The 17,469-nt window shown below is 41.7% G+C and overlaps 1 protein-coding gene across 2 annotated transcripts in view; it reads right to left on the minus strand.

The window, feature by feature from the left end:
* LOC133605080 (phosphatidylinositol-3-phosphatase SAC1-B) overlaps positions 1-12,760 on the minus strand; it is a 41,116-nt gene extending 28,356 nt beyond the window's left edge. The window contains exons 1-4 of one of the 2 annotated variants that reach the window (XM_061958406.2): positions 12,618-12,760; positions 4,673-4,770; positions 536-610; positions 346-473 (exon numbers count right to left, since the gene is read on the minus strand). In XM_061958406.2, the coding sequence (XP_061814390.1) occupies positions 346-473; positions 536-610; positions 4,673-4,770; positions 12,618-12,646 (330 nt within the window). In that variant the 5' untranslated portion in view covers positions 12,647-12,760. Of the gene's footprint in view, positions 1-345; positions 474-535; positions 611-4,672; positions 4,771-12,397; positions 12,552-12,617 lie in introns of those variants that run through there. The other variant, XM_061958415.2, reaches the window with a different exon arrangement.
* Positions 12,761-17,469: the final 4,709 nt, after the last annotated feature.

A 17,469-nucleotide genomic window follows, 5' to 3' on the forward strand; every position in this document is an offset into this window, starting at 1 on the left:
ACACTTTGAGAGCGGTGTCGATCATTTTCGGAATAACCTCAGGTGGTTCTCCAATGGGTGATTTACAGGTAGAATTGATTGCTCCCGTTAACGGCATTGCTAGCCACCAGAAACGAGACGATTTTTACATGTTGTAATGCAAAAAACAAAAAACAAAAAAAAACAACGTTTGTCTTCTTGTCTCTTATAATGATTGTCAACGACAGGCAGAATTCCAAAGAAAGTGCAGTTCCCCTTTAATTACAACGTTTTCCTGGCCATCCCAATGACTTGCGTGTATTTGCTTCTCACAAGAGGCCCTCACAAATAGTGAGTATGGACTGTACACCAAAAGTAAACTTCTACCTGGTTGTCTGTTAGATGTATTATTGTCTTCTTGTAGGAGATGATGTCAAAATCCAAAGCCTTCCATACGACGTGGCCAAAGAGATCGCCCACCTTGGTCTTCTTGGTAATGACAATCAGGTACATACCTAAGACAGGCATGGTGACATAGACTGTATGGAATAACCCAGTTCCCAGTGGAAGAGACTACCTGCCACCAGACGCACGGTCCCCATGACTCCACATATTGGCCTGGTCTCAGCTGATGCAGGAATGTCCTTCTTTACTGCAGCAGGCAAGAACAAGAGCAAGCATCAATGACTGGCCAAGAAAACTACTTTACCTAATCCAATCACTGTAGCACCGTTTGAAAAACCGTACAGGTTTCACAAAGTGCTGCACAGGAGTTGCAATGTACTTTTGGAAGCAGGATACAACTACGGACAGAGTTGTTAGTGTCAGAAACCTCTCCCTTCTAAGAATAAATGAGGTCAAACAACTGGATTTAAAGCCAAAGAGTAAGATTTGGTTTCAAGTAGGGCTGGGCGATATGGCCTTTTTTTAACATCGCAATATTTTAAGGCCATATCACGATACACGATATTTATCTCGATATTTTGCCTTAGCCTTGAATGAACACTTGATGCATATAACGACAGCAGTATGATGATTCTATGTGTCTACATTAAAACATTCTTCTTCATACTGCATTGATATATGCTACTTTTAAACTTTCATGCAGAGAAGGAAATCACAACTAAAAAAAAAAAATCACTATTTTTTTTTCATACGGTGTTGATCTGGAAATGTTTGCCTCTGCATTTTGATTGTGTGGACGTGTGGCACCGAACGGAGATATTGACGTGCGCAGTAAGCACTCTTCATTTTCTAGCACATGGGTGTCATACTCTGGCCCGCGGGCCAAATTTGGCCCGCCGTGTCATTTCACTTGGCCCGTGAGGTGATATCAAATTAACACTAGAGCTGGCCCGCCGATTATATACAGCGGCGGTGCCGCGGTACAACACCACTAATTCTCATACTTGCCAAAGCTCCCGGGAGACTCCCAAATTTCAGTGCCCCTCCCGAGAATTGTAACGTCTTCTTTTCGTCCAGTCCAACGAGTGCTGGCTCAGTTACATAATATGTGCGGCTTTAGCACGCACTCAGAAGTGAATGCAACACATACTTGATCTTCAGCGATACAGGTTACACTGAGAGTGCCAGTATACAAACCTTTAACATTGGTAGAAATATACGCCACACTGTGAATCCACACCAAACAAGAATGACAAACACATTTCGGGAGAACAACCGCACAGTAACACAACATAAACACAACAGAACAAATACCCAGAACCCTTTGCAGCACGAACACTTCCTGGACGCTACAAGGTGTGTGGGTGTGTGTGTGTGGAGAGGGGGGGTGTATATTGTAGCGTCCCGGAAGAGTTAGTGCTGCAAAGGGTTCTGGGTATTTCTTCTGTTGTGTTTATGTTGTGTTACTGTGCGGATGTTCTCCCAAAATGCGTTTGTCATTCTTGTTTGGTGTGGATTCACAGTGTGGCGCATATTTCTAACAATGTTAAAGTTGCTTATACGGCCACTCTCAGTGTAAACTGTATCGCTGTTGATGAAGTATGCTTTGCATTTACGTGTGTGTGCGTACAGGAGCCGCTCATATCTTGTGACTGGGCGGGCACGTTGTTAGAAGGGATGACAAACGGACGTGACGTCAGCTCGTAGAGGACGTTAAAAGCAGTGCCTGTAAGGCACGCCCCCAAGACTGTGGAATACGAGATATAATGACTGATGAACACCTTCGTTCGATAATGAGGGATGCTTCAGCTCAAAGCCTGAGCCCCGACATTAATGAACTAGCATCCAAGAAAACATGTCAGGTATCTGGCTTGGGCACATCAGATTAGATCAGTGTGTTGCAAACTGAGCAGTTTAAAGTCCTGAATGGTTGGTTTATTCATTATTTTATTTTCAAATTTGGAAAAAGTTAATGTTGATATTTACCTCAGAAGGCTGCAAATAGAAAAGAGGCATTCAATTTTTATTTAAATTGTATTTGATAAGCCATTGATATTTTTAAATTATTTTTATTATTATTATTATTATTTGAAACTCGATTTTGCATGTTACTATAAAGTTATATAAGCCTTGCTTGTTCCATATTTAATGCAAAACTTGTTTGGGTCCCTATCAAAAAGGTTAATTTGTTCAATCTTGGCCCACGGCTTTGTTCAGTTTTAAATTTTGGCCCACTCTGTATTTGAGTTTGACACCCCTGCTCTAGCAGGTGACTTTTCAAATGATGCTACATATTAGCAGTGCAGCCGTGTCTCCTGGGTTCACCTATACAGTGTACTTATCTAATAAAATAATAAATGGGAGACATTAGAGCAGGTTCGGTAGCCACCGCTTCTTTAATGTCAACATCACACACCTCCTTCCACAACCACACAGACCCTACGTCATAGCCCTACGGCAACAACTCTGGAGGAACAAAACTCCTCCTCCTTACCTAACACACTCCGGTAACTTGGGATACCCTGAACTGTTTGTTACAGCAGTAATGCTACATTTTATAGCAACGTTTTTGCCCCACACTTGACTAATTACGGTTGTCTGTTCGACATATTCCCACTTGAAGCCAAACCACCGCCAGACGATGGACCCCCTGCTGTTTTTCTTAAGGAATTAATTATTCCTCCATTTGTTACCAGATTCGCCCCTTCTTTCTCTCGTATTACCACTCGCACCACTCCGCTAGCATCACAGCTAACGTTACCCATGCTGCTACCTCTCTGCTTGGGGAGGGCGTATACGTATGTGACGTATGACGTGACAGTATGTGACGTGTGCAGAGGTGGGTAGAGTAGCCAGAATTTGTACTCAAGTAAGAGTACTGTTACTTTAGAGATTTAATACTCAAGTAAAAGTAAGGAGTAGTCACCCAAATATTTACTTGAGTAAAAGTAAAAAGTATGTTGTGAAAAAACTACTCAAGTACTGAGTAACTAATGAGTAACATACACACACATATCATATGTGTATATATATATATATATATATATATGTATATATAGATATATATATATATACACATACATTGATATATACAGTATATAATTTATATTTATTTATTTTGCCGTTTTTGTTTACATGTTAAAGGTGTTTTAATGAATATACATGCATGTTTAACACATATAGATTCCTTTCTTTCATGAAGACAAGAATATAAGTTGGTGTATTACCTGATTCTGATGACTTGCATTGATTGGAATCAGACAGTAGTGATGATAACGTCCACATTTTCGAATGGAAGAGAAAAAAAGTCTTCCTTTCTGTCCAATACCACATGAAAGTGGTTGGTTTTTGGCATATTATTTGTCCAGCTTCCATATTCGTTTTTATACACTTTACAAGAAATACATTGGCGGCAAACTCCGTAGCTTGCTAGCTTGTTTGCGCTGGCTTTCGGAGACTCTTATTTTGAAAGCGCAGGCGCGATGAAGCGGCACTTTTATTGTGAAGACAGGAACTGCGCAGTCAGTCTTTAGGCTTTTGACGGGAAGTACGGTTGAAATAAAAAAAACGGTCTTTTTTCCTTCACATTTTTGATTGATTGGAACTTTTATTAGTAGATTGCACAGTACAGTACATATTCCGTACAATTGACCACTAAATGGTAAGACCCGAATAAGTTTTTCAACTTGTTTAAGTCAGGTCATGTGACCCCTGGCTCTGTTTGATTGGTCTAACGTCACCAGTGACTGCATCTGATTGGTGGAACGGAGTGAACGTCACCAGTGACTGTATTTGTTGAAACGCAGGCACTATGAAGGTCTGTCTGACAAACCAAAACAAACAAAGCGTGCATTAACAGATCGATAAAAATTAGTAGCGAGTAGCGAGCTGAATGTAGATAAAAGTAGCGGAGTAAAAGTAGCGTTTCTTCTCTATAAATATACTCAAGTAAAAGTAAAAGTATGTTGCATTAAAACTACTCTTAGAAGTACAATTTATCCCAAAAGTTACTCAAGTAGATGTAACGGAGTAAATGTAGCGCGTTACTACCCACCTCTGGACGTGTGTAAGAAGGTGCGCTTGTCTGTCTGTGAGAAGCAGAGACAGGAAAGAGTGAGGAGAGCCTGTAGTGTAATGCCCGCAGCTAAAAGCAACTGCGTGAGAACGTATACTCGATATCACGATATTGTCATTTTCTATATCGCACAGAGACAAACCCGCGATATATCGCCCAGCCCTAGTTTCAAGACGTGAACCTGAATGACCCCTTGAAGAAACGATGCGTGAGTATTAAAGTACAAAAACCTACCGGTGAGAGTCATGTCGGTTGACACCCTATCGATGGCCAACACGTCCCCACAGCCATGGTCACAAGCCTCCAGGTAAAAGGTATCAGGTGTGGTGCGCCTGACCAGGAAAAAAACAAGACTTTACATTAAGCAAACACACGCACTTGCCTTCAGCTCCCGGACTTCCAAGGGCCCAAAACGCCTCATACAAAATATTCCCAAGATTGTTTCTGTTTACAACAATTGTTGTCTTCAAAAAACATGAACATGCTGAATCACTCATGGTGGTTTTTGTCTCTCATGATGCCAGGGACAATTGTATAAAGCAGACTTGACACACCATTTGGTGCGGGTAATGTTACACCCAAGTGGAGCGGAGACCAGGACACAAGAAAACAGCTTTCATGAAAACTGCTATTTCACGCGTACATGCACAAGATGTATTCAATCTGATCATAACTCTGATTAGAAAGTTACTGTTTACATGGACCCAGAAAAAATGATCCCATTATGACGAGCATTTTCATGCATCAACCCTTAAATCAGAATACTTTGACACGTGCAAAACACACCGTGAGTGAGTTCAGCTGTAAACAAATATGGTGTTGTGTGTCTGCTTGTCCGACGTTGTCACACTATTTATCAATATTTTCTTCTGTTCACTACTTTTGTTTTACCTCTTTTAGAAATGGAGCTGTTCTGTGACCTCCACGTGGTTATAAGTACGGGCTGTTGTGCGTCTTTATAGTACAACATTCTGTGTACGTGTCTGAGGCTAGCAGTTAGCATTTAGCATAGCTCTAAGGTCATGAATAAAACAGCTCGTTAAAACAACAACTGGACCACTTCTATTATTGTTCCATCGACAAACCAGATCATCAGTATTACACACTACTTGTGTACATGTTGAATAAACAGTATTACACACTACTTGTGTACATGTTGAATAAACAGTATTACACACTACTTGTGTACATGTTGAATAAACAGTATTACACACTACTTGTGTACATGTCGAATAAACAGTATTACACACTACTTGTGTACATGTCGAATAAACAGTATAACACACTACTTGTGTACATGTTGAATAAACAGTATTACACACTACTTGTGTACATGTCGAATAAACAGTATTACACACTACTTGTGTACATGTTGAATAAACAGTATTACACACTACTTGTGTACTTGTCGAATAAACAGTATTACACACTACTTGTGTACATGTTGAATAAACAGTATTACACACTACTTGTGTACATGTTGAATAAACAGTATTACACACTACTTGTGTACATGTTGAATAAACAGTATTACACACTACTTGTGTACATGTCGAATAAACAGTATTACACACTACTTGTGTACATGTCGAATAAACAGTATTACACAATACTTGTGTACACGTTGAATAAACAGTATTACACACTACTTGTGTACATGTCGAATAAACAGTATTGCACACTACTTGTGTACATGTTGAATAAACAGTATTACACACTACTTGTGTACATGTCGAATAAACAGTATTGCACACTACTTGTGTACATGTTGAATAAACAGTATTACACACTACTTGTGTACATGTTGAATAAACAGTATTACACACTACTTGTGTACATGTCGAATAAACAGTATTACACACTACTTGTGTACATGTCGAATAAACAGTATTACACAATACTTGTGTACATGTTGAATAGACAGTATTACACACTACTTGTGTACATGTCGAATAAACAGTATTGCACACTACCGTACTTGTGTACATGTTGAATAAACAGTATTACACACTACTTGTGTACATGTCGAATAAACAGTATTGCACACTACTTGTGTACATGTTGAATGAACAGTATTACACACTACTTGTGTACATGTTGAATAAACAGTATTACACACTACTTGTGTACATGTTGAATAAACAGTATTACACACTACTTGTTGAATAAACAGTATTACACACTACTTGTGTACATGTCGAATAAACAGTATTACACACTACTTGTGTACATGTTGAATAAACAGTATTACACACTACTTGTTGAATAAACAGTAATACACACTACTTGTGTACATGTTGAATAAACAGTATTACACACTACTTGTGTACATGTCGAATAAACAGTATTACACACTACTTGTGTACATGGCGAATAAACAGTATTACACACTACTTGTGTACATGTCGAATAAATAGTATTACACACTACTTGTGTACATGTTGAATAAACAGTATTACACACTACTTGTGTACATGTCGAATAAACAGTATTACACACTACTTGTGTACATGTCGAATAAACAGTATTACACAATACTTGTGTACATGTTGAATAAACAATATTACACACTACTTGTGTACATGTCGAATAAACAGTATTGCACACTACTTGTGTACATGTCGAATAAACAGTATTACACACTACTTGTGTACATGTCGAATAAACAGTATTGCACACTACTTGTGTACATGTCGAATAAACAGTATTACACACTACTTGTGTACATGTTGAATAAACAGTATTACACACTACTTGTGTACATGTCGAATAAACAGTATTACACACTACTTGTGTACATGTTGAATAAACAGAATTACACACTACTTGTGTACTTGTCGAATAAACAGTATTACACACTACTTGTGTACATGTTGAATAAACAGTATTACACACTACTTGTGTACATGTCGAATAAACAGTATTACACACTACTTGTGTACATGTTGAATAAACAGTATTACACACTACTTGTGTACATGTCGAATAAACAGTATTACACACTACTTGTGTACATGTCGAATAAACAGTATTACACAATACTTGTGTACACGTTGAATAAACAGTATTACACACTACTTGTGTACATGTCGAATAAACAGTATTGCACACTACTTGTGTACATGTTGAATAAACAGTATTACACACTACTTGTGTACATGTCGAATAAACAGTATTGCACACTACTTGTGTACATGTTGAATAAACAGTATTACACACTACTTGTGTATATGTTGAATAAACAGTAATTCACACTACTTGTGTACATGTCGAATAAACAGTATTACACACTACTTGTGTACATGTCGAATAAACAGTATTACACAATACTTGTGTACATGTTGAATAAACAGTATTACACACTACTTGTGTACATGTCGAATAAACAGTATTGCACACTACCGTACTTGTGTACATGTTGAATAAACAGTATTACACACTACTTGTGTACATGTCGAATAAACAGTATTGCACACTACTTGTGTACATGTTGAATGAACAGTATTACACACTACTTGTGTACATGTTGAATAAACAGTATTACACACTACTTGTGTACATGTTGAATAAACAGTATTACACACTACTTGTTGAATAAACAGTATTACACACTACTTGTGTACATGTCGAATAAACAGTATTACACACTACTTGTGTACATGTTGAATAAACAGTATTACACACTACTTGTGTACATGTCGAATAAACAGTATTACACACTACTTGTGTACATGTCGAATAAACAGTATTACACACTACTTGTGTACATGTCGAATAAACAGTATTACACACTACTTGTGTACATGTTGAATAAACAGTATTACACACTACTTGTGTACATGTTGAATAAACAGTATTACACACTACTTGTGTACATGTCGAATAAACAGTATTACACACTACTTGTGTACATGCTGAATAAACAGTGTAACAAAAACATGCACAAAAAGGATAATTTGGACAGTAACTTAGCCAGAAGTGTTTACATACAATCTGAATGACAATCAACATAAACCACCGTCTATATAGGAATTACATTTTCATCCAAACGTCTGAAATCGGCTCAGAATATTTCAAATGGTGTGTTTTCATGAAGCATTTTTAATCCTTTAATCCGATGAATGGCGTCCATGTGCACATAGTTGGTGGCATGGAGTGTATGTGATCCACACATGGAGTGTATGTGATCCACACATGGAGTGTACAGGTAAAAGCCAGTAAATTAGAATATTTTGAAAAACTTGATTTATTTCAGTAATTGCATTCAAAAGGTGTAACTTGTACATTATATTTATTCATTGCACACAGACTGATGGATTCAAATGTTTATTTCATTTAATTTTGATGATTTGAAGTGGCAACAAATGAAAATCCAAAATTCCGTGTGTCACAAAATTAGAATATTACTTAAGGCTAATACAAAAAAGGGATTTTTAGAAATGTTGGCCAACTGAAAAGTATGAAAATGAAAAATATGAGCATGTACAATACTCAATACTTGGTTGGAGCTCCTTTTGCCTCAATTACTACGTTAATGCGGCGTGGCATGGAGTCGATGAGTTTCTGGCACTGCTCAGGTGTTATGAGAGCCCAGGTTGCTCTGATAGTGGCCTTCAACTCTTCTGCGTTTTTGGGTCTGGCATTCTGCATCTTCCTTTTCACAATACCCCACAGATTTTCTATGGGGCTAAAGTCAGGGGAGTTGGCGGGCCAATTTAGAACAGAAATACCATGGTCCGTAAACCAGGCACGGGTAGATTTTGCGCTGTGTGCAGGCGCCAAGTCCTGTTGGAACTTGAAATCTCCATCTCCATAGAGCAGGTCAGCAGCAGGAAGCATGAAGTGCTCTAAAACTTGCTGGTAGACGGCTGCGTTGACCCTGGATCTCAGGAAACAGAGTGGACCGACACCAGCAGATGACATGGCACCCCAAACCATCACCCAACCATGCAAATTTTGCATTTCCTTTGGAAATCGAGGTCCCAGAGTCTGGAGGAAGACAGGAGAGGCACAGGATCCACGTTGCCTGAAGTCTAGTGTAAAGTTTCCACCATCAGTGATGGTTTGGGGTGCCATGTCATCTGCTGGTGTCGGTCCACTTTGTTTCCTGAGATCCAGGGTCAACGCAGCCGTCTACCAGCAAGTTTTAGAGCACTTCATGCTTCCTGCTGCTGACCTGCTCTATGGAGATGGAGATTTCAAGTTCCAACAGGACTTGGCGCCTGCACACAGCGCAAAATCTACCCGTGCCTGGTTTACGAACCATGGTATTTCTGTTCTAAATTGGCCCGCCAACTCCCCTGACCTTAGCCCCATAGAAAATCTGTGGGGTATTGTGAAAAGGAAGATGCAGAATGCCAGACCCAAAAACGCAGAAGAGTTGAAGGCCACTATCAGAGCAACCTGGGCTCTCATAACACCTGAGCAGTGCCAGAAACTCATCGACTCCATGCCACGCCGCATTAACGCAGTAATTGAGGCAAAAGGAGCTCCAACCAAGTATTAAGTATTGTACATGCTCATATTTTTCATTTCTAAAAATCCCTTTTTTGTATTAGCCTTAAGTAATATTCTAATTTTGTGACACACGGAATTTTGGATTTTCATTTGTTGCCACTTCAAATCATCAAAATTAAATGAAATAAACATTTGAATGCATCAGTCTGTGTGCAATGAATAAATATAATGTACAAGTTACACCTTTTGAATGCAATTACTGAAATAAATCAAGTTTTTCAAAATATTCTAATTTACTGGCTTTTACCTGTATGTGATCCACACATGGAGTGTATGTGAACATAAAAAACTGTTCCTAGATGATCAAGCACTCATTAAAACGGTTCCTAAATGATCAAGTACTCATTAAAACTGTTCCTACATGATCAAGTACACATTAAAACTGTTACTAAATGATCAAATACACATTAAAACTGTTCCTAAATGATCAAATACTCATTAAAACTGTTCCTAAATGATCAAGTACTCATTAAAACTGTTATTAAATGATCAAATACACATTAAAACTGTTCCTAAATGATCAAATACACATTAAAACTGTTCCTACATGATCAAGTACTCATTAAAACTGTTCCTAAATGATCAAGTACTCATTAAAACTGTTCCTAGATGATCAAGTACACATTAAAACTGTTCCTAAATGATTAAGTACACATTAAAACTGTTCCTAAATGATCAAGTACTCATTAAAACTGTTCCTAAATGATCAAGTACTCATTAAAACTGTTCCTAAATGATCAAGTACTCTTTAAAAACGGTTCCTAAATGATCAATTACTCATTAAACTGTTCCTAAATGATCAAGTACTCTTTAAAAACTGTTCCTAAATGATCAATTACTCATTAAACTGTTCCTAAATGATCAAGTACTCATTAAAACTGTTCCTAAATGATTAAGTACACATTAAAACTGTTCCTAAATGATCAAGTACTCATTAAAACTGTTCCTAAATGATCAAGTACTCATTAAAACTGTTCCTAAATGATCAAGTACTCTTTAAAAACTGTTCCTAAATGATCAATTACTCATTAAACTGTTCCTAAATGATCAAGTACTCTTTAAAAACTGTTCCTAAATGATCAATTACTCATTAAACTGTTCCTAAATGATCAAGTACTCATTAAAACTGTTCCTAAATGATCAAGTACTCACTAAAACTGTTCCTAAATGATCAAGTACTCATTAAAAACTGTTCCTAAATGATCAAGTACTCACTAAAACTGTTCCTAAATGATCAAGTACTCATTAAAAACGGTTCCTAATTGATCGAGTACTCACAAAAACTGTTCCTAAATGATCGAGTACTCATTAAAAACTGTTCCTACATGATCAAGTACTCATTAAAAACTGTTCCTAAATGATCAAGTACTCACAAAAACTGTTCCTAAATGATCGAGTACTCATTAAAAACTGTTCCTAAATGATCGAGTACTCACTAAAACTGTTCCTAAATGATCAAGTACTCATTAAAAACGGTTCCTAAATGATCGAGTACTCACAAAAACTGTTCCTAAATGATCGAGTACTCATTAAAAACTGTTTCTAAATGATCGAGTACTCATTAAAAACTATATCTAAATGATCAAGTACTCACTAAAACTGTTCCTAAATGATCGAGTACTCATTAAAAACTGTTCCTAAATGATCAAGTACTCACTAAAACTGTTCCTAAATGGTCGAGTACTCATTAAAAACTGTTCCTAAACGATCAAGTACTCACTAAAACTGTTCCTAAATGATCAAGTACTCATTAAAAACGGTTCCTAAATGATCGAGTACTCATTAAAAACTGTTCCTAAATGATCGAGTACTCATTAAAAACTGTATCTAAATGATCAAGTACTCACTAAAACTGTTCCTAAATGATCAATTACTCATTAAAAACGGTTCCTTAATGATCGAGTACTCATTAAAAACTGTTCCTAAATGATCGAGTACTCACTAAAACTGTTCCTAAATGATCGAGTACTCTTTAAAAACTGTTCCTAAATGATCAATTACTCATTAAACTGTTCCTAAATGATCAAGTACTCATTAAAACTGTTCCTAAATGATCAATTACTCATTAAACTGTTCCTAAATGATCAAGTACTCATTAAAACTGTTGCTAAATGATCAAGTACTCACTAAAACTGTTCCTAAATGATCAAGTACTCATTAAAAACTGTTCCTAAATGATCAAATACTCACTAAAACTGTTCCTAAATGATCAAGTACTCATTAAAAACGGTTCCTAAATGATCGAGTACTCATTAAAAACTGTTCCTAAATGATCGAGTACTCACTAAAACTGTTCCTAAATGATCAAGTACTCATTAAAAACTGTTCTTAAATGATCGAGTACTCACTAAAACTGTTCCTAAATGATCGAGTACTCATCAAAAACTGTTCCTAAATGATCGAGTACTCACTAAAACTGTTCCTAAATGATCAAGTACCCACTAAAACTGTTCCTAAATGATCGAGTAGTCATCAAAAACTCCTTGGTTTTGTAGCTAGTAGCTTCCGTCGTAGGGTCCGTGACGTAAACGTTGAAGTAGATGATTAAGAGCGCCTACTGGCCTCTTTGGCCGAGTCACTGGTCAGTCAGTAAGTAGATCAAGTCCTGACTGGCACACAAAAGCAAACTAACGTACATTTGACAACATTTCTCGGTACTTACAAAAGAAAAGTGTCATAGGTGTTCGCCATCTTTCATCCGGGTGAACCTCCGTGACGTCACGTGTCAGCTGACACACCGACTACTTCCGCCGGGAGGAGAAATGAGCAATTCGTGCACGAGCCGTGCGAAACAGCGACTTCCGAGAGAAGACGTTCAGAAGCATTTGTCTGCTAACTCGGAGGCTGCTTTTTGCTACAGCGCCACTTATGTTGTGGAGGCTGCACTTCAGACCGCTTGGCTTTTTGCTACAGCGCCACCTATGTTGTGGAGGTTGCACGTTCAGACCCCTTGGCTTTTTGCTACAGCGCCACCTATGTTGTGGAGGTTGCACTTCAGACCGCTTGGCTTTTTGCTACAGCGCCACCTATGTTGTGGAGGCTGCACTTCAGACCCCTTGGCTTTTTGCTACAGCGCCACCTATGTTGTGGAGGTTGCACTTCAGACCGCTTGGCTTTTTGCTACAGCGCCACCTATGTTGTGGAGGTTGCACTTCAGACCCCTTGGCTTTTTGCTACAGCGCCACCTATGTTGTGGAGGTTGCACTTCAGACCCCTTGGCTTTTTGCTACAGCGCCACCTATGTTGTGGAGGCTGCACTTCAGACCGCTTGGCTTTTTGCTACAGCGCCACCTATGTTGTGGAGGCTGCACTTCAGACCCCTTGGCTTTTTGCTACAGCGCCACCTATGTTGTGGAGGTTGCACTTCAGACCCCTTGGCTTTTTGCTACAGCGCCACCTATGTTGTGGAGGCTGCACTTCAGACCGCTTGGCTTTTTGCTACAGTGCCACCTATGTTGTGGAGGCTGCACTTCAGACCGCTTGGCTTTTTGCTACAGCGCCACCTATGTTGTGGAGGTTGCACTTCAGACCCCTTGGCTTTTTGCTACAGCGCCACCTATGTTGTGGAGGTTGCACGTTCAGACCCCTTGGCTTTTTGCTACAGCGCCACCTATGTTGTGGAGGTTGCACTTCAGACCGCTTGGCTTTTTGCTACAGCGCCACCTATGTTGTGGAGGTTGCACTTCAGACCCCTTGGCTTTTTGCTACAGCGCCACCTATGTTGTGGAGGTTGCACTTCAGACCGCTTGGCTTTTTGCCACAGCGCCACCTATGTTGTGGAGGTTGCACTTCAGACCGCTTGGCTTTTTGCTACAGCGCCACCTATGTTGTGGAGGTTGCACTTCAGACCGCTTGGCTTTTTGCTACAGCGCCACCTATGTTGTGGAGGCTGCACTTCAGACCCCTTGGCTTTTTGCTACAGCGCCACCTATGTTGTGGAGGTTGCACTTCAGACCGCTTGGCTTTTTGCTACAGCGCCACCTATGTTGTGGAGGTTGCACGTTCAGACCCCTTGGCTTTTTGCTACAGCGCCACCTATGTTGTGGAGGTTGCACTTCAGACCCCTTGGCTTTTTGCTACAGCGCCACCTATGTTGTGGAGGTTGCACGTTCAGACCCCTTGGCTTTTTGCTACAGCGCCACCTATGTTGTGGAGGTTGCACTTCAGACCCCTTGGCTTTTTGCTACAGCGCCACCTATGTTGTGGAGGCTGCACTTCAGACCGCTTGGCTTTTTGCTACAGCGCCACCTATGTTGTGGATGTTGCACTTCAGACCGCTTGGCTTTTTGCTACAGCGCCACCTATGTTGTGGAGGTTGCACTTCAGACCCCTTGGCTTTTTGCTACAGCGCCATCTATGTTGTGGAGGCTGCACTTCAGACCGCTTGGCTTTTTGCTACAGCGCCACCTATGTTGTGGAGGCTGCACTTCAGACCCCTTGGCTTTTTGCTACAGCGCCACCTATGTTGTGGAGGTTCCACTTCAGACCCCTTGGCTTTTTGCTACAGCGCCACCTATGTTGTGGAGGCTGCACTTCAGACCCCTTGGCTTTTTGCTACAGCGCCACCTATGTTGTGGAGGTTGCACTTCAGACCCCTTGGCTTTTTGCTACAGCGCCACCTATGTTGTGGAGGTTGCACTTCAGACCGCTTGGCTTTTTGCTACAGCGCCACCTATGTTGTGGAGGTTGCACTTCAGACCCCTTGGCTTTTTGCTACAGCGCCACCTATGTTGTGGAGGTTGCACTTCAGACCCCTTGGCTTTTTGCTACAGCGCTACCTATGTTGTGGAGGCTGCACTTCAGACCGCTTGGCTTTTTGCTACAGCGCCACCTATGTTGTGGAGGCTGCACTTCAGACCCCTTGGCTTTTTGCTACAGCGCCACCTATGTTGTGGAGGTTGCACGTTCAGACCCCTTGGCTTTTTGCTACAGCGCCACCTATGTTGTGGAGGTTGCACTTCAGACCGCTTGGCTTTTTGCTACAGCGCCACCTATGTTGTGGAGGTTGCACTTCAGACCCCTTGGCTTTTTGCTACAGCGCCACCTATGTTGTGGAGGTTGCACTTCAGACCCCTTGGCTTTTTGCTACAGCGCCACCTATGTTGTGGAGGTTGCACTTCAGACCCCTTGGCTTTTTGCTACAGCGCCACCTATGTTGTGGAGGCTGCACTTCAGACCGCTTGGCTTTTTGCTACAGCGCCATCTATGTTGTGGAGGCTGCACTTCAGACCGCTTGGCTTTTTGCTACAGCGCCACCTATGTTGTGGAGGTTGCACTTCAGACCGCTTGGCTTTTTGCTACAGCGCCACCTATGTTGTGGAGGTTGCACTTCAGACCCCTTGGCTTTTTGCTACAGCGCCACCTATGTTGTGGAGGTTGCACTTCAGACCCCTTGGCTTTTTGCTACAGCGCCACCTATGTTGTGGAGGCTGCACTTCAGACCGCTTGGCTTTTTGCTACAGTGCCACCTATGTTGTGGAGGCTGCACTTCAGACCGCTTGGCTTTTTGCTACAGCGCCACCTATGTTGTGGAGGTTGCACTTCAGACCCCTTGGCTTTTTGCTACAGCGCCACCTATGTTGTGGAGGTTGCACGTTCAGACCCCTTGGCTTTTTGCTACAGCGCCACCTATGTTGTGGAGGTTGCACTTCAGACCGCTTGGCTTTTTGCTACAGCGCCACCTATGTTGTGGAGGTTGCACTTCAGACCCCTTGGCTTTTTGCTACAGCGCCACCTATGTTGTGGAGGTTGCACTTCAGACCGCTTGGCTTTTTGCCACAGCGCCACCTATGTTGTGGAGGTTGCACTTCAGACCGCTTGGCTTTTTGCTACAGCGCCACCTATGTTGTGGAGGTTGCACTTCAGACCGCTTGGCTTTTTGCTACAGCGCCACCTATGTTGTGGATGTTGCACTTCAGACCGCTTGGCTTTTTGCTACAGCGCCACCTATGTTGTGGAGGTTGCACTTCAGACCCCTTGGCTTTTTGCTACAGCGCCATCTATGTTGTGGAGGCTGCACTTCAGACCGCTTGGCTTTTTGCTACAGCGCCATCTATGTTGTGGAGGCTGCACTTCAGACCGCTTGGCTTTTTGCTACAGCGCCACCTATGTTGTGGAGGTTGCACTTCAGACCGCTTGGCTTTTTGCTACAGCGCCACCTATGTTGTGGAGGCTGCACTTCAGACCCCTTGGCTTTTTGCTACAGCGCCACCTATGTTGTGGAGGTTCCACTTCAGACCCCTTGGCTTTTTGCTACAGCGCCACCTATGTTGTGGAGGCTGCACTTCAGACCCCTTGGCTTTTTGCTACAGCGCCACCTATGTTGTGGAGGTTGCACTTCAGACCCCTTGGCTTTTTGCTACAGCGCCACCTATGTTGTGGAGGTTGCACTTCAGACCGCTTGGCTTTTTGCTACAGCGCCACCTATGTTGTGGAGGTTGCACTTCAGACCCCTTGGCTTTTTGCTACAGCGCCACCTATGTTGTGGAGGTTGCACTTCAGACCCCTTGGCTTTTTGCTACAGCGCTACCTATGTTGTGGAGGCTGCACTTCAGACCGCTTGGCTTTTTGCTACAGCGCCACCTATGTTGTGGAGGCTGCACTTCAGACCCCTTGGCTTTTTGCTACAGCGCCACCTATGTTGTGGAGGTTGCACGTTCAGACCCCTTGGCTTTTTGCTACAGCGCCACCTATGTTGTGGAGGTTGCACTTCAGACCGCTTGGCTTTTTGCTACAGCGCCACCTATGTTGTGGAGGTTGCACTTCAGACCCCTTGGCTTTTTGCTACAGCGCCACCTATGTTGTGGAGGTTGCACTTCAGACCCCTTGGCTTTTTGCTACAGCGCCACCTATGTTGTGGAGGTTGCACTTCAGACCCCTTGGCTTTTTGCTACAGCGCCACCTATGTTGTGGAGGCTGCACTTCAGACCGCTTGGCTTTTTGCTACAGCGCCATCTATGTTGTGGAGGCTGCACTTCAGACCGCTTGGCTTTTTGCTACAGCGCCACCTATGTTGTGGAGGTTGCACTTCAGACCGCTTGGCTTTTTGCTACAGCGCCACCTATGTTGTGGAGGTTGCACTTCAGACCCCTTGGCTTTTTGCTACAGCGCCACCTATGTTGTGGAGGTTGCACTTCAGACCCCTTGGCTTTTTGCTACAGCGCCACCTATGTTGTGGAGGCTGCACTTCAGACCGCTTGGCTTTTTGCTACAGTGCCACCTATGTTGTGGAGGCTGCACTTCAGACCGCTTGGCTTTTTGCTACAGCGCCACCTATGTTGTGGAGGTTGCACTTCAGACCCCTTGGCTTTTTGCTACAGCGCCACCTATGTTGTGGAGGTTGCACGTTCAGACCCCTTGGCTTTTTGCTACAGCGCCACCTATGTTGTGGAGGTTGCACTTCAGACCGCTTGGCTTTTTGCTACAGCGCCACCTATGTTGTGGAGGTTGCACTTCAGACCCCTTGGCTTTTTGCTACAGCGCCACCTATGTTGTGGAGGTTGCACTTCAGACCG

The sequence above is a fragment of the Nerophis lumbriciformis genome, linkage group LG04 (genome assembly GCF_033978685.3).
Source record: "Nerophis lumbriciformis linkage group LG04, RoL_Nlum_v2.1, whole genome shotgun sequence".
NCBI lineage: Eukaryota > Metazoa > Chordata > Actinopteri > Syngnathiformes > Syngnathidae > Nerophis > Nerophis lumbriciformis.